The 22,450-nt window shown below is 43.9% G+C and overlaps 1 protein-coding gene across 13 annotated transcripts in view; it reads left to right on the top strand.

Annotated features, from left to right (window-relative positions):
• Positions 1 to 4,698: 4,698 nt before the first annotated feature.
• Positions 4,699 to 22,450, top strand: part of DNM1 (dynamin 1) — a 128,526-nt gene continuing 110,774 nt past the window's right edge. For all 13 annotated transcript variants that reach the window (XM_066580334.1, XM_066580342.1, XM_066580329.1 and 10 more), the window contains exon 1: positions 4,699 to 5,025. In XM_066580334.1, the coding sequence (XP_066436431.1) occupies positions 4,865 to 5,025 (161 nt within the window). In that variant the 5' untranslated portion in view covers positions 4,699 to 4,864. The remainder of the gene's footprint in view (positions 5,026 to 22,450) is intronic.

The raw sequence follows: 22,450 nt of genomic DNA, 5'->3' as shown, positions 1-22,450 counted from the left end.
AATTTTACTATGATTAGTGGTAAAACTAGATCAAACCCTTAATTAAATTCAAACCCCAGTCCCCTAGATCCCCTAGATCACATAGCTAAACTCATTCAAACTCTGGATCAGACCCCTAAACTCATTTAGGCCTAAAATCAGAACCCTTAAAGGGGTTGTCCCGCGGCAGCAAGTGGGTCTATACACTTCTGTATGGCCATATTAATGCACTTTGTAATGTACATTGTGCATTAATTATGAGCCATACAGAAGTTATCAAAAGTTTTTCACTTACCTGCTCCGTTGCTAGCGTCCTCGTCTCCATGGTTGCCGTCTAATTTTCGCCGTCTAATGGCCAAATTAGACGCGCTTGCGCAGTCCGGGTCTTCTTATCTTCTCAATGGGGCTCCGTGTAGCTCCGTGTAGCTCCGCCCCGTCACGTGCCGATTCCAGCCAATCAGGAGGCTGGAATCGGCAATGGACCGCACAGAAGCCCTGCGGTCCACGGAGGGAGAAGATGCCGGCGGCCATCTTCACCGGGTAAGTAAGAAGTCACCGGAGCGCGGGGATTCAGGTAAGCGCTGTCCGGTGTTCTTTTTTAACCCCTGCATCGGGGTTGTCTCGCGCCGAACGGGGAGGGGGGGGGGGGGTTTGAAAAAAAAAAAACCCCGTTTCGGCGCGGGACAACCCCTTTAAGTAATTCAGACTCCTAAAATCATTCTGACCCCAAGCTAGAGGCCTAAACTTATTTTTGACCCCATATCAGACTCCTAACCTCATTCAGATCCCAAACCAGACTCCTGAAATTTAGACCCCAAGCCAGACGTATAAAACGAAGACTCAAGGCCAGACCCCTAAAATGAATTCAGACGGCAGACTAAACAGAAAAAAATGTACTAAATGCTGACCATTCTCGAGTCATCTTCACATCCAAGCCCTCCACTCACAATATCCGGTCAGAGTCAGGATTTGTGTGTTGGGTCCAGTGATTTTTTTTTGCACACACACCCCATAAGGAAAAAAAACAATACATATTGCACTAATAGTCAATCTGCCTGTATTCTGCTTGTGCAGAAAGCAGCAAGATAGCAGCACACCCACACCAGAATAGCTCAGGGCATAAATACAGCACCAGAACTAAGCTCATAACATAAATACAACAACAGAACGAAGCACATAGCATAAATGCAGCACCAGAAGCAAACTTATAATAATATCAACACAACTCCATAATCAAATGCATAGGATAAATATAGCAGCGGAGCAAGCTTATAACATAAATACAGAAGTAGAACCAAGCTCATAACATAAATACAGAAGTAGAACCAAGCTCATAACATAAATACAGCACAACTTAAAAACAGCAACAGAATCAAACTCATAGCATAAATATAATAGCAGAACCAAGCTTATAACATAAATACAGTACTAGAACGAGCTCATAACATAAATGCAGGACCAGAAACAGGTTGATAACATAAAAACAGCGCCAGAACCAAACTCATAACATATACTGTGTTCGCCCAAAATAAGACCTATCCTGAAAATAAACCCTACCCTGATTTGGGGGAATTTTTGGGGAGGCTTGAAATATAAGCCCTAGCCCAAAAATAAACCCTAGCTAGATTACATTTTTTAAAAAGTAATAAATTACCTATCAGGCTCGGTCTGGGTCCTCTCGTTGAGCTCCAGCGTGCTTGCTTCAGTCTTCTGCTGCTGATATAAGATAGTTTCCTGGTTACGGAATTCATAAATCCCGCCTCCAGGAAGCGATGGCTCTGACTGGTTCTCAATCGCTGCTCAGCCAATCAATGCAGCGCTCAATGAACCAATGCGATGGCTGTGATTGGTTCATCGAGCATTGCATTGATTGGCTGAGCAGCACTCGAGAACCAGTCACAGCCATCGCGTTGTGGAGGTGGGATCTATGAATTGGCCTGTCAATGCTGCTGCTCAGCCAATTTATAAATAACACCTTCACAACGCGATGGCTGTAATTGGTTCATCGAGCGCTGCATTGATTGGCTGAGCAGCGCTTGAGAACCAATCAGAGCCATCGCATTGGTTCATTGAGCGCTGCATTGATTGGCTGAGCAGCGATTGAGAACCAGTCAGACGGCTGAGGACTGAAGCAAGCGCACTGGAGCTCCGGGGAGCAGCGGGAGGACCCTGACCAAGCCTGCTGTGTAAGTATAATAAAACATCCCTCGAAAATAAGACCTAGTGCCTATTTTAGGGCAAAAATTTATATAATACAGGATCTTATTTTTGGGGAAACATGGTAGTAGCAGAACCAAGCTTATAACACAAATACAGTACTAGAACTCAGCTCACTGCATAAATACAGCACCAGAATCAAGCTCATAACAGAAATATAGCACTAGAAATAGGCTCATAACATTAATATAGCACCAGAGCCAAGCTCAGTACATAGATACAATACCAGAATCAAGCTCATAAAATAAATACAGCCCAAGAACAAAGCCGATAACTGAACTAAGCTTTTGAGTTGCAGGGGTAACGATGCTCTGACAGTGGTACTTCAAAACATCAGAGGGAAGGAAACAGAGCCAGGAAAAGGATGATCCATGTAGTTGCATTAAGTCTCTGCCACACAGAGGAAGAAGATCATCAGGTTGGGTGGACCGAAGGGGGCAACTGGCCCAGTCTACATCCGCCTGGAGCCCCCCAACAAGCTATGAGGTGACACAGGTTGCACATGTCGTATTTCTATTCCTGATTGCAGACCTGCAACATCATAAGTACATTTGAGAAGACCCTGCAGTGCCCCAATGCATCTATGGCAGGTATGACGGTTTTGGATAGCTGCTGTCCCCAGTCCATATTGTAACCATAGTCTGCACATAGAGAGCCGCTGATCTAGATGAATCCACTTAGCATGTCAGTATTAGATACAGTAATATGTAAAGTCATTGTCAGGTGGAGGATCCAGGTCTAGGTTTTATATCAGTATTCTAGAACATCCAGACAATGTGTATGGATAGTGTGAGCGAAGCAAAATAGTCAAACCCTGTTTCGGGCCGAACTTTGCTAAAGGTTTGATTCAGCGCGAACCCAAACTTTGGGCGGTTGATCTTTGAACCCCACCACTTCTTTCAGGGGTATTGGTGAAGTTCTGGTTCAATTTGAATTCATTTGGGCTGAACTCAACTTTCCTTTGAAATTTGTCAAACCGGCTGAACCGAACTTTTGAAATGTTTGCTCTTCACCATTTCTGAATTTAAGGAAAGTTTGTAGTAAACAAATGGGCGCTGTATTCTCTGACAACCCTATAAGCATACACCTTTTGGTCTGTTCTCAGCCTGCGGATGCGGTGGATTTCCTGAGTAGTGTTGTGCCGTAACCAATATGGTGCTGAGGAGTTTCTGCCTCGACCCCCATAACATAAGCTTCATGGAAGCGCAAGATCATTCATAACCATTGAAACCAGGTCCCTTGTACTCACGTGAGCATTGGTGCACCACAAAAGGGAGTAACTCCCCTGCCAAACACTACAGAGGTGATTGTAACTGTAAAGAGAGAGGTGCTATCTGTCAAGTGAGTACAGGAGTGATTTAGTGTCCTGAGAGGGACACTTGTGCTGGAGCCATCAGAGGCATGCACCCTTGCTACCATGCAGAAACCCCTCGCCTATAACTGGAGTCAGACCAAGGAAGCAGGACTAATGTTTTGGGTGATGGAGGGCTCAGACAATGGGAGAGGCCAAGGGATACTTGGATAGGGAACTGGCTTCAGACTGGTCATGGGAGACAGTAGGGACAAGGAGGTAACTGACTGATATCAGGGCATATATAGCACTCCTGGCACCCATGGCCAAAGCTCGGATTTCACTATCCCAGAATGAAAAATAACTATGTGTTGTTTTTTTTACACAAGATTTATAACATGTTGCGCTTAGATACATCAGATCAGCTTTAGTGTACCTCTACATATTGCAGTCACTATATAATAGATACCAGCTCCACACAGTGATAGTGATTATAGTGCAGTTACCTCCAGTGATCAGAGGTGACATTTTCTCTGATATCTGTCTTTCAATATATCTGTGATTCTACATACCGTCTGGGATCTGGGGTGCCATACATCAGGCACCCCTGTGAAGTAAGTCTTTTTGGATTTTGCTTTTTCCTTCATTCATCATTTTACCATATATTGGAGCGCTGATAATTTTTTGCCTTCTATTGTCTACATCTTGTATCCAAGCTAGAGGTGGTACAACAGAGTACTAGAACCTCCATGCCCCCGTATCATATCTTGTATCCAAGCTAGAGGCGGTACAACAGGGTACTAGAGCCTCCATGCCCCCCGTATCACATCTTGTATCCAAGCTAGAGGCGGTACAACAGGGTACTAGAGCCTCCATACAAGGGGTCAGTTTTCCACAATAAATGATGTTTTTGCTCTGATATTGTAATCACTTATACCAACCTTACAATCACACAGAGAAAGTTTCATCCAATTCCGACAACTGTTTCTAAGGACAGATTGGTTTTGACAATGAGTTGTATATTGGCACAAGTAAGCTGCGCCCTCCAGTGGCTGAAGGCGGTCACTTCAATTTAAATCCTCCCCCCCAGTATCTGGTAAATGCGCTTGAGCTGGCAATCATTATCATTAGCGGCGCGCCCCCCCTGGTGGCAGAAGGCTGTAACTGTAGTTTAAATCCCATAGGATCTGCTTGCTAGATGCGCCTGAGTTGGCAGTCTGGAGAAGCGAAGGAGCAGAGGAGGAGAAGCAGGACCGTGTAGATCAGAGGGGTCCTGCACATCCCCCCTCCCATAGTCACAGGGGACAAGGTGTGAGAGGCTTGTAGAGCGACCACCACACACACTGACATCGCCAGGAAGAGGCAGCAGCCTTCAAGATGGGCAACCGAGGGATGGAAGAGCTGATTCCGCTGGTTAACAAGCTGCAAGATGCCTTCTCAGCCATCGGACAGAATGCCAACCTAGATCTGCCCCAGATCGCTGTGGTTGGGGGTCAGAGCGCTGGCAAGAGCTCGGTCCTGGAGAATTTCGTGGGCAGGTAAGTGCACTGCAGCTGATGTGTTTACACCAGTCATTGCAGGCTGGATTAGAGGAGCCACAAAGCAGATTTACATGGCTGTGTCCTAGAGGGACCATCCATAGTCCAGTGCTGCCATCAGCACTGCAATGAGCAGAGAGCAGCCCAGTCACCTTCATGACCTGTATATGCCTATGGGTGTATATGTCACCTATAGACAGATGTATGGATGCTTCAGTATTGCATCCTGATCTGTTCCTTTTGCATCAGTCATTTTTATTCTAGCAGGTTTACGTTGCATTATAAACTATGATGGATGTAAAGGGTTAATATGCAGTGGGGGATAGCGGAAAAATGGAGGAGGTGCTGAGGAATACAGTACAGTATGTCACTGCAATGGAGGAAAAAGGGAGGGGGCTCACCAAACCAATGTCATCTGTTTACAGTCAAGGGTCTGCTTCTTTCTTTGCATCCAATGCTGAGGACACATATAGGATATGGAATGTCCTCCATGTATATACAGCCCGGACATCGCAGTACATGTGGTGGCGGTGTGTAGCACATACATGACACGTTCCGTGTGCCATCACAGTCCATTACCGTGACCAGGAGAATCTAGAGACGTGCCCGCTACATCCTGCGGAGGATCCATAGGATGGTGGAAGGAAGGGCTCGTAGGGATGTGTGCATCCACTGCTCCCAAGGTGACACACAAATGTACAGGCTCCATCATTGTGACACCGGTGATGTCAGGGCGGTGAAAGGTGACAAGATCTTCCCCCACCACCATTTTGTCATCATGAAACTGGATGTTCTGTAGGATTTATAGAGACACTAAAGACATCATGTAGTATACACAGCACTGTGCACACAGGAGGGCAGGGGATGGGTACAGGGGGTATACACAGCACTGTGCACACAGCATGATAGGAGGGCAGGGGATGGGTACTGGGGGTATACACAGCACTGTGCACACAGCATGATAGGAGGGCAGGGGATGGGTACTGGGGGTATACACAGCACTGTGCACACAGCATGATAGGAGGGCAGGGGATGGGTACTGGGGGTATACACAGCACTGTGCACACAGCATGATAGGAGGGCAGGGGATGGGTACTGGGGGTATACACAGCACTGTGCACACAGCATGATAGGAGGGCAGGGGATGGGTACTGGGGGTATACACAGCACTGTGCACACATCCTGCATGATAGGAGGGCAGGGGATGGGTACTGGGGGTATACACAGCACTGTGCACACAGCATGATAGGAGGGCAGGGGATGGGTACTGGGGGTATACACAGCACTGTGCACACATCCTGCATGATAGGAGGGCAGGGGATGGGTACTGGGGGTATACAGACAGAGGAGAGGCCCTGGGGGTGTACAAATACAGTACATGTACTGGGTGTATACAGGCATGCTACATATCCTGGGTGTATATAGATAGGATACATGTACTGTGGGTATACCAGAGGGGACACATCCTGGGGGTATACAGATATGGTACAGGTACTGGGAGTATTCAGGCAGGGGGCAGGTACTGGAGGAATACAGATAAGGTACAGATCATGCAGGTATACAGATAAGGTACAGGTACTGAGGGTGTACAGATAAGGTACAGGTACTGAGGGTGTACAGATAAGGTAAGGTACTGAGGGTGTACAGGGAGGGTACAGGTCCTGGCGGTATGCAGACAAGATAGACATACTGGATGCATAGCAGCAGGGGACGGGCCCAGGGTATATACAGGCACAGTACAGATCCTGGTGGTATACAGGTAGGGGACAGGTAAAGTGTATTTACAGATATGGTACAGGTGCTGGGGGTGTATATGCAGGGTACAGGTACTGGGGGTATTCTTGCAGGGGACAGATCTTGGGGGTATACAGATACGGTATGGGGCCTGGGGGTATGCAGGCAGGATGAAGGTACTGGGGGCATACAGATAAGATACAGGTCCTGAGCGTATACAGGCAGGTACAGGTACTGTGCATATACAGATAATGTACAGGTACTGGATGTATACAGGCAGGGCACAGGTCCTAGGGGTATACAGGAAGGGGGCAAGTACTGGGGGTATATATACAAGCAGGGTACAGGTCCTCGGGATATACAGGTACTTGTATTGGGGCTATATAGGCAAAGGGCAGGTACTAGGGGTATTCTAGCAGGGGACAGATCTTGGGGGTATACAGATAAGGTTTAGGGACTGGGGGTATACAGCCAGTGTACAGGTAGTGGAGGTATATAGATGAGCTACAGATCTTGGGGATATACAGATACGGTATAGGGCCTGGGGGTATACAGGCAGGGTACAGGTACTGGGGGTATACAGATAAGCTACAAGCCCTAAGTGTATACAGATAGGGTACTTGTACTGGGTGTATACAGGCAGGGGACAGGTACTGGGGGTATAAAGGTTACGGGGCAGGTCCTGGAGGTATACAGAAAGGGTATAGGTACTAAGGGTATACAGGCAGGGTACAGGTACTGAAGGTAAATAGATAAAGTGCAGGTGCTGAGGCTATACAGGCAGGGTACAGGTACTGGGGGTATACAGACAAGATATATATACTGGGGGTATATATATATATATATATATATATATATATATAGACAGGTTACAGGTGTTAGGGGTATACGGAAAAGATACAGGTACTGGTGGTATATATATATATAGAAAGGGGAAGAGCCCTGGGTATATACAGTAAAGGTACAAATCCTGGGGGTATACAGATAGTTTACAGGCCCTGGGTATATAAAAACAGAGTACAGGTTCTGGGGGTATACAGATAAGGTACAGCTACTGAAGGTAAGGTTCGGGTACTGAGGCTATACAGGCAAGGAACAGGTACTGGGTTTATGCAGCCAGGAGGCAGATATTTGGAGTATATAGGTAAAGTACAGACACTGGGTGTATACAGGCAGGGGACAGGTATTCGGGGTATACAGGGAAGGTTCAGGTACTGGGTGTATACAGGCAGGGGACAGGTATTTGGGGTATATAGAGAAGATTCAGGTACTGGGTATATACAGGCAGGGGATAGGTATTCGGGGTATACAAAGAAGGTTCAGGTAATGGGTATATACAGGCAGGGGACAGGTATTTAGGGTATATAGAGAAGGTTCAGGTACTGGGTGTATACAGGCAGGGGACAGGTATTTAGGGTATATAGAGAAGGTTCAGGTACTGGGTGTATACAGGCAGGGGACAGGTATTTGGGATACAGCTACTGAAGGTATATAGGTAAGGTTCAGGTACTGAGACTATACAGGCAAGGTACAGGTACTGGGTTTATGCAGGCAGGGGGCAGGAATTTGGAGTATATAGGTAAGGTACAGACACTGGGTGTATACAGGCAGGGGACAGGTAATCGGGGAATATACAGAAGGTTCAGGTACTGGGTGTATACAGGCAGGGAACAGGTATTTGGGGTATGTAGAGAAGGTTCAGGTACTGGGTGTATACAGGCAGGGTACAGGTATTTGGGGTATATAGAGAAGGTTCAGGTACTGGGTATATACAGGCACGGGACAGGTATTCCGGGTAAACAGAAAAGGTTCAGGTACTGGGTATATACAGGCAGGGGACAGGTATTTGGGGTATATACAGAAGGTTCAGGTACTGGATGTATGCAGGCAAGGGACAGATATTTGGGGTATATAGAGAAGGTTCCGGTATTGGGTGTATACAGGCAGGGTACAGGTATTTGGGGTATACAGGCAGGGTACAGGTATTTGGGGTATACAGAGAAGGTTCAGGTACTGGGTATATACAGACAGGGGACAGGTATTTGGAGTATACAGAGAAGGTTCAGGTACTGGGTGTATACAGGCAGGGGACAGGTATTTGGAGTATACAGAGAAGGTTCAGGTACTGGGTGTATACAGGCAGGGGATAGGTATTTCAGGTATACAGAGGAGGTTCAGGTACTGGGTATATACAAGCAGGGGACAGGTATTTAGGGTATATAGAGAAGGTTCAGGTACTGGGTATATACAGGCAGGGAACAGGTATTTGTGATACAGCTACTGAAGGTATATAGGTAAAGTTCAGGTACTGAGGCTATACAGGCAAGGTACAGGTACTGGGTTTATGCAGGCAGGCAGGGGGCAGGAATTTGGAGTATATAGGTAAGGTACAGACACTGGGTGTATACAGGCAGGGGACAGGTAATCGGGGAATATACAGAAGGTTCAGGTACTGGGTGTATACAAGCAAGGGACAGATATTTGGGGTACATAGAGAAGGTTCAGGTACTGGGTGTATACAGGCAGGGTACAGATATTTGGGGTACATAGAGAAGGTTCAGGTACTGGGTGTATACAGGCAAGGGACAGGTATTTGAGGTATACAGAGAAGGTTCAGGTACTGTGTGTATACAGGCAGGGGACAGGTATTTGGGGTATATAGAGAAGGTTCAGGTACTGGGTATATACAGGCACGGGACAGGTATTCGGGGTATACAAAGAAGGTTCAGGTCCTGCGTATATACAGGCAGGGTACCGGTATTTGAGGTATACAGAGGAGGTTCAGGTACTGGGTGTATACAGGCACGGGACAGGTATTCGGGGTATACAAAGAAGGTTCAGGTCCTGCGTATATACAGGCAGGGTACCGGTATTTGAGGTATACAGAGGAGGTTCAGGTACTGGGTGTATACAGGCAGGGGACAAGTATTTGGGGTATATAGAGAAGGTTCAGGTACTGGGTGTATACAGGCAGGGGACAGGTATTTGGGGTATATAGAGAAGGTTCAGGTACTACGGTAGGTGTACACCCGTGGGCGCTGTATTCCTTTGTTGACTATCCGGCGGTGAAGGCCTCAGCTGAGCATTGATGGGTTAAGCGGGATTACAGTCTGGGAAGGTGCGGGCTCCGGGGAGCTGACAGCCTGGTGCTCAGAACAGATGGTGCTGCCTGCAACACACTCCTGTGTGGGAATATGTGATATGTGTATACGTTATTACATGGGAAATATCTTGTAAGGAATCTATCTATTTGATCAATATCTCCTCTCATACAGCAGCCCCAAGTTTTATATTGAGCTCCCTGTAAGCAATCAGAACTCGGTAAGAATGGATCGGATAAGATGTATTTTACTTGCCTATCCCATTGTTTCAGATGGAGACAAGCAGTACACTTGGTGTCTAGCAGCCACTTATCTCCCCATGTGCATTGATTGAGTGCATGCTAATTTCTGCCAGATATGTACCGTAATCTATATGACTACTTGTATGTACTCTGATGATAGCTTCTTACAGCTATGTAATATGTGTGGCTGCCTGTGTGCACCTTGCTGATAGCGATGTAATATGTATGGCTGCCTTTGTTGACCCTGCTGATAGCTGCTGCCAGCTATGTAATATGTATGGCTGTCTGTAAGCACCCTGTTGATAGTTGCTGCCAGCTATGTAATATGTATGGCTGTCTGTAGGCACCCTGCTAATAGCTGCTGCCAGCTATGTAATATGTTTGGCTGTCTATAAGCACTCTGTTGATAGCTGCTGCCAGCTATGTAATATGTATGGCTGTCTGTAAGCACCCTGCTGATAGCTGCTGCCAGCTATGTGATATGTATGGCTGTCTGTAAGCACCCTGCTGATAGCTGCTGCCAGCTATGTGATATGTATGGCTGTCTGTAAGCACCCAGTTGATAGCTGCTGCCAGCTATGTGATATGTATGGCTGTCTGTAAGCACCCTACTGATAGCTGCTGCCAGCTATGTGATATGTATGGCTGTCTGTAAGCACCCTGCTGATAGCTGCTGCCAGCTATGTGATATGTATGACTGTCTGTAAGCACCCTACTGATAGCTGCTGCCAGCTATGTAATATGTATGGCTGTCTGTAAGCACCCTGTTGATAGCTGCTGCCAGCTATGTAATATGTATGGCTGTTTGTAAGCACACTGCTGATAGCTGCTGCCAGCTATACAATATACCAGGCTGCCTGTATGAACTCGGCTTATAGCTGCTACTAGCTATGTAATATGTGTGTCTATCTGTATGTACCCTGCTGATAGCATCTGCCAGGTGTGTAATATTTATGTCTGCCTGTATGCACCCTGCTGATAGCTGCTTCCATCTATGTAATATATATGGCTGCCTCTGTGAGCCCTGCAGATAGGTGCTGCCAGCTATGTAATATATATGGCTGCCTGTATGCACCCTGCTGATGAGTGCTACCATCTATGTAAAATATGGCTGCCTGTATGCACCCTGCTGATAGCTGCTACCAGCTATGTATTATATATGGCTGCTTGTGTGCATCCTGCTGCTCTTAGTTCATGTAATCCCGGGGATTGTCTTCCATGGGACCTTTGCTGCGCAAATACGTAGAAAGATAGAGCAGATCCTATTTTTTGCGCGCAAAAAATCTTAATGACAGCGAACCCATTGGGATCAATCGGTTACATTGTCTGCGTATTGCACGCATATATTTTATGTGGAAAAACACATGCAAATCCGTCCGCCTGAAGAAGCCCCAAGGGTGGCCTCAGACAAACATTTGCACAAATATGCAACTTCCAGCACAATGTATTCGTGCAGTGGATTCGCGCGTGTATCAGCGCATTGTACTGTACTTTCTTGCGCCTGCAGAACCTGTTCATATGCCCGCACAACACATCCCCACGCCGATTTAAAAGCCTATTTTGCCTAATGAAGTCCAGATGTGTTCTATTTTTTTTCATTGAATTGCACAGCATATTGCACATTTATGCACCTTCCATAGACTTCTATGGGTAACTTTGCTGCTCAAATACCCAGAAAGACGGAGCATGTTCGATTTTTATGCGTGCACGAGAAATGCACGCGCAAAATTGGAAACGAGAACAAACCTATTGAAATAAATGGGTTCTATTCTCTGCATATTGCGCACATATATTTTATATACACAAAAACGTACACAAATACCCCTGTCTGAAGGCGTTCTAAAGAGCAGCTGCCCCGTACAATGTTATACATGGACATAATCCACATCCATATATACATATGAAGCAGCCTTAGTCGTGGTTTTACGTCGTGCTTCGGGCCGGTGCAGTGTGAAGCTCGTCGGTTGTACGCTGCTGTATTTGATGATGTTTTTTCTTGTTTTGCCCAAGGGTCACTGAATTCTAAGGTTTAGGGGGTCAATGGCTATCAGAACGGCAGTAACTCACATGTCAGCGTTTATCAGGCCGCAGTTTGGTAAAGCAGATCTTCCGCTTGGGCCAGGAGAGCTCTATTTTTTCTTAAAAGAACACTCCAGGCAAAATTAATACTATACCCCGTGCAGGACTTGCGGAGGCGATGCCCTAGTACATGCTAGAAGCCATACACCATTCTGCACAGATTTAACCCTATGAATACTAGACTGCGCTATTTACAACACGTTCTAAGCAATGCTGCCCTAGTGCCTAGTGGGGAGGGGCTGTCTGTATTAGGCAATCTTAGTGGATTGCCTAATTGTTGCCTATTAATATCAGTGCCAGCCATAAGTTAGATAACACTCTAAAGAATTTTTTTTAATACCCCTCTGTAGCTATCTGGTTCTAGTTTCAAGTTCCTTGTAACCGATGTGGAACGGTAGCGTGATCAGTATAAGCCAGGGGTTGGTATCTGGGTATTATCAGATGCAGTACAAGAGGAGCAGGCAGGTAGTGTAGTCAGGGTGAAGCCAGTAGTCTGTATCCGGGTAGTATTAGAGGCAGTACAAGAAAAGCAGGCAGGTGGTGTGGTCAGGGTGAAGTCAGTAGTCGGTATCCGAATATTATCAGATGCAGTAAAAGAGGAGCAGGCAGATGGTATAGTCAGGGTGAAGCCAATAGTCAGTATTCGGGTATTATCAGATGCAGTACAAGAGGAGCAGGCAGGTGGTATAGTCAGGGTGAAGCCAGTAGTCGGTATCCGGGTAGTATCTGTTGCAGTACATGAGGAGCAGGCAGGTGGCGTAGTCAGGGTGAAGCCAGTATCGCAAATAGTGAGATGCACAGAAAGCAGCACAACCAGTATTCAAGCTTAATGTGGCAGAGGGGCAGGTGCACGATCCCAAGTAGATCCGGACTCAAGGATCCATTAGCATAACCTCGTAGATTTTCCAATAAATGGATCAGCACACAGGAGGTTCTTCACGTAATATCTACCTTTATTCCTCAGCAAGACATGAAGCTGCAACGTTTCGACCCGCCTTGGGTCTTTTTCAAGCATGAAAAAGACCCAAGGTGGGTCGAAACATTGCAGCTTCATGTCTTGCTGAGGAATAAAGGTAGATATTACGTGAAGAACCTCCTGTGTGCTGATCCATTTATTGGAAATCTACGAGGGTCAAGCCAGTAGTTGGTATCCAGGTAGTATCAGATGCAGTACAAGAGGAGCATGCAGGTGGCATAGTCAGAGTGAAGCCAGTAGTCGGTATCCAGGTAGTTTCGGTTGCAGTACAAGAGGAGCAGGCAGGTAGTGTAGTCAGGGTGAGGCCAGTAGTCGGTATCCAGATAGTATCAGATGCAGTACAAGAGGAGCAGGCGGGTGGCGTAGTCAGGGTGAAGCCAGTAGTTGGTATCCGGGTAGTATCTGTTGCAGTACAAGATGAATAGGTAGTTGGCGTAGTCAGGGGGAAGCCAGTAGTCGGTTTCCCCAGTAATATTGGTTGTAGTACAAGAGGAGCAGGCAGGGATCGGTACACTGAGCAATTGTTTGGAGATGAAGGAGCAGGAAAGAGAGGCGTTTGATTACAGGCTGGGAGCTCAATAACCACCCACTGAGGGAAGGACAGGGCTAGGTATTTATAGTATGTCCAATTAGCAATCAGGGTGGAGCCAAAACAGGAACTGGATTGCAAGTGCTGGAAACCAGGCTGGGTAGCTCAGCAGGGAGAGCTGCCATTTGGGGCACAGGAGCTCCTGAGTTCGAGCAGCTCTCCCTGATACCCCTCATGATCAGTTTCCTTGTATTCTGTTTGCACAGCAAGATAGCAGTTTACCCACAGCACTATAACCAAGTTCAGTACAATAATACAGCACCATCACCAAGCTCATCACATAGATACAGTACCAGAAGCAGGTTCATTACATATACAGCCCTGGAACAGCTCAGTACCTAAGGTATGAGAACCAAAATCAGTTTGTTAATACAGCACCAAACCATGCTCATACCATAAATGCAGCCCCAGAACCAAGCTCAATACAGAACCTGACCAAGTACATAAATACAAACGTAATGACAGGTTCTGTTTAAATCAAGCAGCTGATAGCAGAAGTTAATTGCAGTGAGACCCACTATCTTAGTTGCACCTGCAATATTGGGAGTTAAAGGGGTCGTCCCATCTCATACACTGGTAGATGCGGGTCCCACCTCTTGGACTCGTTCGTGTTGCCAGAACTAAACAAATCCTTAAAGGCACCTTCACTCTGGCGATTGCTGTCGGTACGTTGTCACCGGATCTCCCCTTACGCTTCTCCTATTAATAATGGGAAGGTTTCTATCAGAGCTCAATCTGCTTCCTGTTACTGTATGAAGCCCATGCAGCAAAATCCAGCAATGTATAGAGTATACCAGCGGGGTAACAACGTATATAGCTTACGTAGAAGCATCCAGCAATGTATAGAGTATACCAGCGGGGTAACAACGTATATAGCTTACGTAGAAGCATCCAGCAATGTATAGAGTATACCAGCGGGGTAACAACGTATATAGCTTACGTAGAAGCATCCAGCAATGTATAGAGTGTATACAGCTGGGGAATCAACGTATAGCGCTCTAATGTAGAAGCATCCGGCAATGTATAGAGTGTATACAGCTGGGGAATCAACGTATAGAGCTTATGTAGAAGCATCCGGCAATGTATAGAGTGTATACAGCTGGGGTAACAATGTATAGAGCTTATGTAGAAGCATCCGGCAATGTATAGAGTGTATACAGCTGGGGTAACAATGTATAGAGCTTATGTAGAAGCATCCGGCAATGTATAGAGTATATACAGCTGGGGTAACAACGTATAGAGCTTATGTAGAAGCATCCGGCAATGTATAGAGTATACCGCCGGGGTAACAATGTATAGAGCTAATATAGAAGCATTCGGCAATGTATAGAGTGTATACAGCTGGGGTAACAACGTATAGAGCTTATGTAGAAGCATCCAGCAATGTATAGAGTGTATACAGCTGGGGTAACAACGTATAGAGCTTATGTAGAAGCATCCGGCAATGTATAGAGTGTATACAGCTGGGGTAACAACGTATAGAGCTTATATAGAAGAATCCGGCAATGTATAGAGTGTATACAGCTGGGGTAACAATGTATAGAGCTTATGTAGAAGCATCCGGCAATGTATAGAGTGTATACAGCTGGGGTAGCAATGTATAGAGCTTATGTAGAAGCATCCAGCAATGTATATTAGGGCAGCTTCAGACAGGCGGATGAGCAAATAGCGGCTACGGACCATAATAGCGCATGAACCAGTCAAAAAATTTTTAAAAGTAAAAACCCCAAGCAGAGTTCGGTCCCGCCGCCTCTTCTCACACATCGAGTCCCGCTAGTCACAACGTTTCCACAATTGTGAAGGAAAAATTAAAAATGCTTGCCTATCAACGCCTACATTTTACCGCAGAAAGTCCGCGTGGAACCGATCCTGGGACCCGCAATACAAATGCAGTCATGTGAGGCCCGCCATGGCTGCTCTCACGCCTGCGTTACGGTCAGTTCAGGGTTTCTGTCTTTCTGCTTCGTTTTTGGAGGAGAGAAACTGAAATACAACAGAAAAAAATGGATCCATTTTTTTCACCTTTCGATTTCATTGGGGTTTCAAAAAGACAGAAAGCAAACGGGAAGCTTCAGTTCCATCAGAATAGCGCAGCCTGTTATTCTTCTCTCCAACAGATGGAAATCTAATGGAATGGAAGCAAATGGAAGACTTTCCGTTTTGTTTGTTTTTTTAAAAACGGAATAAAAGAAATCACGGATCCGTATTTTTCCGTCTTATTTTAGTTTCTTTCCTCCAAAAACAAAGCTGAGATGGAAACTCTGAACTGCCCCTAACTGCCCCTGATACCCCAAGTATCGAACAATGTATAGAATCTATGCAGTACAATCTAGCAATGTGTATAATCTATGCAGTAGCATCTAGTCATATATATATATATATTCTATGCCGCATATCTGGCACTGTATAGAATCTATGCCGAAGCGTCTAATACTGTATATCATCCATACACCCCGGCAGGGTGTAGGGTCTAGTAATGTGTATAATCTATGCAGCAGCGTCTGGTTTTGGACAGAATCTATCCAGCAGTACATACAGATTAGGCAGCAGGGTCCATCCTCGTATATAAGCCACGCAGTAGGATAAGTAAGTTATAAGGCAAGTCAGCAGCGCTTCGCACTGTATATATAACCTGTGCAGACCATATTACCTATGCACCAGGCCTAGCTTTTTATATATCTATGCAGCAGGGACTAACAATGTGTATAGCATATACAGAAGGGTCTTTGTATATGAGCTATTTAATAGGATATAGTAATGTATATTGTTCAGGGCCTGTATATAATCTATTTAGCCGTGTCTAACAATGTATATAACATACATAGCAGGGTCTAGTATTGTATATAATCTATGCAGTTGGTTTAGCGATGTATATAGTTTATTATGCAGTGGGGTATAGTTATGTATATAGTCTATGCAGTGGGGTATAGTGATGTGTATAGTCTATGCAGTGGGGTATAGTGATGTATATAGTCTATGCAGTGGGGTATAGTGATGTGTATAGTCTATGCAGTGGGGTATAGTGATGTGTATAGCCCGTGCAGTAGGGTATAGTGATGTATATAGTCTATGCAGTAGGGTTTAGTGGTGTGTATAATCTATGCAGTAGGGTATAGTGATATATATAGTCTATGCAGTGGGGTATAGTGATGTGTATAGTCAATGCAGTGTGGTATAGTGATGTATATAGTCTATGCAGTGGGGTACAGTGATGCATATAGTCTATGCAGTAGGGTATAGTGATGTATATAGTCTATGCAGTAGGGTATAGTGATGTGTATAGCCTGTGCAGTAGGGTATAGTGATGTATATAGTCTATGCAGTAGGGTATAGTGATGTATATAGTCTATGCAGTAGGGTATAGTGATGTATATAGTCTATGCAGTGGGGTATAGTGATGTATATAGTCTACGCAGTAGGGTATAGTGATGTATATAGTCTACGCAGTGTGGTATAGTGATGTATATAGTCTATGCAGTAGGGTATAGTGATGTATATAGTCTATGCAGTGGGGTATAGTGATGTATATAGTCTACGCAGTAGGGTATAGTGATGTATATAGTCTACGCAGTGTGGTATAGTGATGTATATAGTCTATGCAGTAGGGTATAGTGATGTATATAGTCTATGCAGTAGGGTTTAGTGGTGTGTATAATCTATGCAGTAGGGTATAGTGATGTGTATAGCCTGTGCAGTGGGGTATAGTGATGTATATAGTCTATGCAGTAGGGTTTAGTGGTGTGTATAATCTATGCAGTGGGGTATAGTGATGTATATAGTCTATGCAGTAGGGTACAGTGATGCATATAGTCTATGCAGTAGGGTTTAGTGGTGTGTATAATCTATGCAGTAGGGTATAGTGATGTATATAGTCTATGCAGTAGGGTACAGTGATGTATATAGTCTATGCAGTAGGGTTTAGTGGTGTGTATAATCTATGCAGTTCGGTATAGTGATGTGTATAATCTATGCAGTGTGGTGCAGTGATGTATATAGTCTATGCAGTAGGGTATAATTATGTATATAGTCTAAGCAGTAGGGTATAGTGATGTATATAATCTATGCAGTAGGGTATAGTTATGTATATAGTCTATCCAATAGGGTGTAGTGATGTATATAGTCTATGCAGTGTGGTATAGTGATGTGTATAGCCTGTGCAGTAGGGTATAGTGATGTATATAATCTATGCAGTCGGGTATAGTGATGTGTATAATCTTTGCAGTAAGGTATAATCTATGCAGTAGGGTATAGTGATGTGTATAGGCTGTGCAGTGGGGTATAGTGATGTATATAGTCTATGCAGTGGGGTATAGTGATGTATATAGTTTATGCAGTGGGGTATAGTGATGTATATAGTCTATGCAGTAGGGTATAGTGATGTATATAGTCTATGCAGTGTGGTATAGTGATGTATAGTCTATGCAGTAGGGTATAGTGATGTATATAGTCTATGCAGTGGGGTATAGTGATGTATATAGTCTACGCAGTGTGGTATAGTGATGTATATAGTCTATGCAGTAGGGTATAGTGATGTATATAGTCTATGCAGTAGGGTATAGTGATGTATATAGTCTATGCAGTGGGGTATAGGGATGTGTATAGTCTATGCAGTAGGGTATAGTGATGTATATAGTCTATGCAGTGGGGTATAGTGATGTGTATAGCCTGTGCAGTAGGGTATAGTGATGTATATAGTCTATGCAGTAGGGTATAGTGATGTGTATAGTCTATGCAGTAGGGTATAGTGATGTGTATAGCCTGTGCAGTAGGGTATAGTGATGTATATAGTCTATGCAGTAGGGTATAGTGATGTATATAGTCTATGCAGTGGGGTATAGGGATGTGTATAGTCTATGCAGTGGTGTATAGTGATGTATATAGTCTATGCAGTGGGGTATAGTGATGTGTATAGCCTGTGCAGTAGGGTATAGTGATGTATATAGTCTATGCAGTGGGGTATAGTGATGTATATAGTCTATGCAGTAGGGTATAGTGATGTGTATAGACTGTGCAGTGGGGTATAGTGATGTATATAGTCTATGCAGTAGGGTATAGTGATGTATATAGTCTATGCAGTGGGGTATAGTGATGTATATAGTCTACGCAGTAGGATATAGTGATGTATATAGTCTATGCAGTGTGGTATAGTGATGTATATAGTCTATGCAGTAGGGTATAGTGATGTATATAGTCTATGCAGTGGGGTATAGGGATGTGTATAGCCTGTGCAGTAGGGTATAGTGATGCATATAGTCTATGCAGTAGGGTATAGTGATGTATATAGTCTATGCAGTAGGGTATAGTGATGTGTATAGCCTGTGCAGTAGGGTATAGTGATGTATATAGTCTATGCAGTAGGGTATAGTGATGTATATAGTTTATGCAGTGGGGTATAGTGATGTATATAGTCTACGCAGTGTGGTATAGTGATGTATATAGTGTATGCAGTAGGGTATAGTGATGTATATAGTCTATGCAGTAGGGTATAGGGATGTGTATAGTCTATGCAGTAGGGTATAGTGATGTGTATAGCCTGTGCAGTAGGGTATAGTGATGTATATAATCTATGCAGTCGGGTATAGTGATGTGTATAGTCTATGCAGTGGGATATAGTGATGTATATAGTCTATGGAGTGGGGTATAGTGATGTGTATAGTCAATGCAGTAGGGTATAGTGATGTATATAGTCTATGCAGTAGGGTATAGTGATGTATATAGTCTATGCAGTAGGGTATAGTGATGTATATAGTCTATGCAGTGCGGTATAGTGATGTATATAGTCTATGCAGTGTGGTATAGTGATGTATATAGTCTATGCAGTGGGGTATAGTGATGTATATAATCTATGCAGTAGGGTATAGTGATGTGTATAGTCTATGCAGTGTGGTATAGTGATGTATATAGTCTATGCAGTGCGGTATAGTGATGTATATAGTCTATGCAGTGTGGTATAGTGATGTATATAGTCTATGCAGTGGGGTATAGTGATGTATATAGTCTATGCAGTAGGGTATAGTGATGTATATAGTCTATGCAGTGGGGTATAGTGATGTGTATAGTCTATGCAGTGGGATATAGTGATGTATATAGTCTATGGAGTGGGGTATAGTGATGTGTATAGTCAATGCAGTAGGGTATAGTGATGTATATAGTCTATGCAGTAGGGTATAGTGATGTATATAGTCTATGCAGTAGGGTATAGTGATGTATATAGTCTATGCAGTGCGGTATAGTGATGTATATAGTCTATGCAGTGTGGTATAGTGATGTATATAGTCTATGCAGTGGGGTATAGTGATGTATATAATCTATGCAGTAGGGTATAGTGATGTGTATAGTCTATGCAGTGGGATATAGTGATGTATATAGTCTATGGAGTGGGGTATAGTGATGTGTATAGTCAATGCAGTAGGGTATAGTGATGTATATAGTCTATGCAGTAGGGTATAGTGATGTATATAGTCTATGCAGTAGGGTATAGTGATGTATATAGTCTATGCAGTGGGGTATAGTGATGTATATAATCTATGCAGTAGGGTATAGTGATGTGTATAGTCTATGCAGTGGGATATAGTGATGTATATAGTCTATGGAGTGGGGTATAGTGATGTGTATAGTCAATGCAGTAGGGTATAGTGATGTATATAGTCTATGCAGTAGGGTATAGTGATGTATATAGTCTATGCAGTAGGGTATAGTGATATATATAGTCTATGCAGTAGGGTATAGTGATATATATAGTCTATGCAGTGGGGTATAGTGATGTATATAGTCTATGCAGTGGGGTATAGTGATGTATATAGTCTATGCAGTGTGGTATAGTGATGTATATAGTCTATGCAGTGGGGTATAGTGATGTATATAATCTATGCAGTCAGGTATAGTGATGTGTATAATCTTTGCAGTAGGGTATAGTGATGTGTATAGACTGTGCAGTGGGGTATAGTGATGTATATAGTTTATGCAGTGGGGTGTAGTGATGTATATAGTCTACGCAGTGGGGTATAGTGATGTATATAGTTTATGCAGTGGGGTGTAGTGATGTATATAGTCTACGCAGTAGGGTATAGTGATGTATATAGTCTATGCAGTGGGGTATAGTGATGTATATAGTCTATGCAGTAGGGTATAGTGATGTATATAGTCTACGCAGTAGGGTATAGTGATGTATATAGTCTATGCAGTGGGGTATAGTGATGTATATAGTCTATGCAGTGTGGTATAGTGATGTATATAGTCTATGCAGTAGGGTATAGTGATGTGTATAGCCTGTGCAGTAGGGTATAGTGATGTATATAGTTTATGCAGTGGGGTATAGTGATGTATATAGTCTACGCAGTAGGGTATAGTGATGTATATAGTCTATGCAGTGTGGTATAGTGATGTATATAGTCTATGCAGTAGGGTATAGTGATGTATATAGTCTATGCAGTGGGGTGCAGTGATGCATATAGTCTATGCAGTAGGGTATAGTGATGTATATAGTCTATGCAGTAGGGTATAGTGATGTATATAGTCTATGCAGTGGGGTATAGTGATGTATATAGTCTACGCAGTAGGGTATAGTGATGTATATAGTCTACGCAGTGTGGTATAGTGATGTACAGTATATAGTCTATGCAGTAGGGTATAGTGATGTATATAGTCTATGCAGTAGGGTATAGTGATGTATATAACCTATGCAATGGGGTATAGTGATGTGTATAGTCTATGCAGTGGGGTATAGGGATGTGTATAGTCTATGCAGTAGGGTATAGTGATGTATATAGTCTATGCAGTGGGGTATAGTGATGTGTATAGCCTGTGCAGTAGGGTATAGTGATGTATATAGTCTATGCAGTAGGGTATAGTGATGTGTATAGCTTGTGCAGTAGGGTATAGTGATGTATATAGTCTATGCAGTGGGGTATAGTGATGTATATAGTCTATGCAGTAGGGTATAGTGATGTGTATAGTCTATGCAGTGGGGTATAGTGATGTGTATATAGTCTATGCAGTGGGGTATAGTGATCTATATAGTCTATGCAGTAGGGTATAGTGATGTATATAGTCTATGCAGTGTGGTATAGTGATGTATATAGTCTATGCAGTGGGGTACAGTGATGCATATAGTCTATGCAGTAGGGTATAGTGATGTATATAGTCTATGCAGTAGGGTATAGTGATGTGTATAGCCTGTGCAGTAGGGTATAGTGATGTATATAGTCTATGCAGTGGGGTATAGTGATGTATATAGTCTACGCAGTAGGGTATAGTGATGTATATAGTCTACGCAGTGTGGTATAGTGATGTATATAGTCTATGCAGTAGGGTATAGTGATGTATATAGTCTATGCAGTAGGGTATAGTGATGTATATAGTCTATGCAGTAGGGTATAGTGATGTATATAGTCTATGCAGTAGGGTATAGTGATGTGTATAGCCTGTGCAGTAGGGTATAGTGATGTATATAGTCTATGCAGTAGGGTATAGTGATGTATATAGTCTATGCAGTGGGGTATAGGGATGTGTATAGTCTATGCAGTGGGGTATAGTGATGTATATAGTCTATGCAGTAGGGTATAGTGATGTATATAGTCTATGCAGTGGGGTATAGGGATGTGTATAGTCTATGCAGTAGGGTATAGTGATGTATATAGTCTATGCAGTGGGGTATAGGGATGTGTATAGTCTATGCAGTAGGGTATAGTGATGTGTATAGCCT

This window comes from Eleutherodactylus coqui, chromosome 10 (assembly GCF_035609145.1).
Source record: "Eleutherodactylus coqui strain aEleCoq1 chromosome 10, aEleCoq1.hap1, whole genome shotgun sequence".
NCBI lineage: Eukaryota > Metazoa > Chordata > Amphibia > Anura > Eleutherodactylidae > Eleutherodactylus > Eleutherodactylus coqui.
The sequence above is the reverse complement of the archived record's forward strand: the minus strand, read 5'-3'. Positions and strand labels throughout refer to the sequence as shown.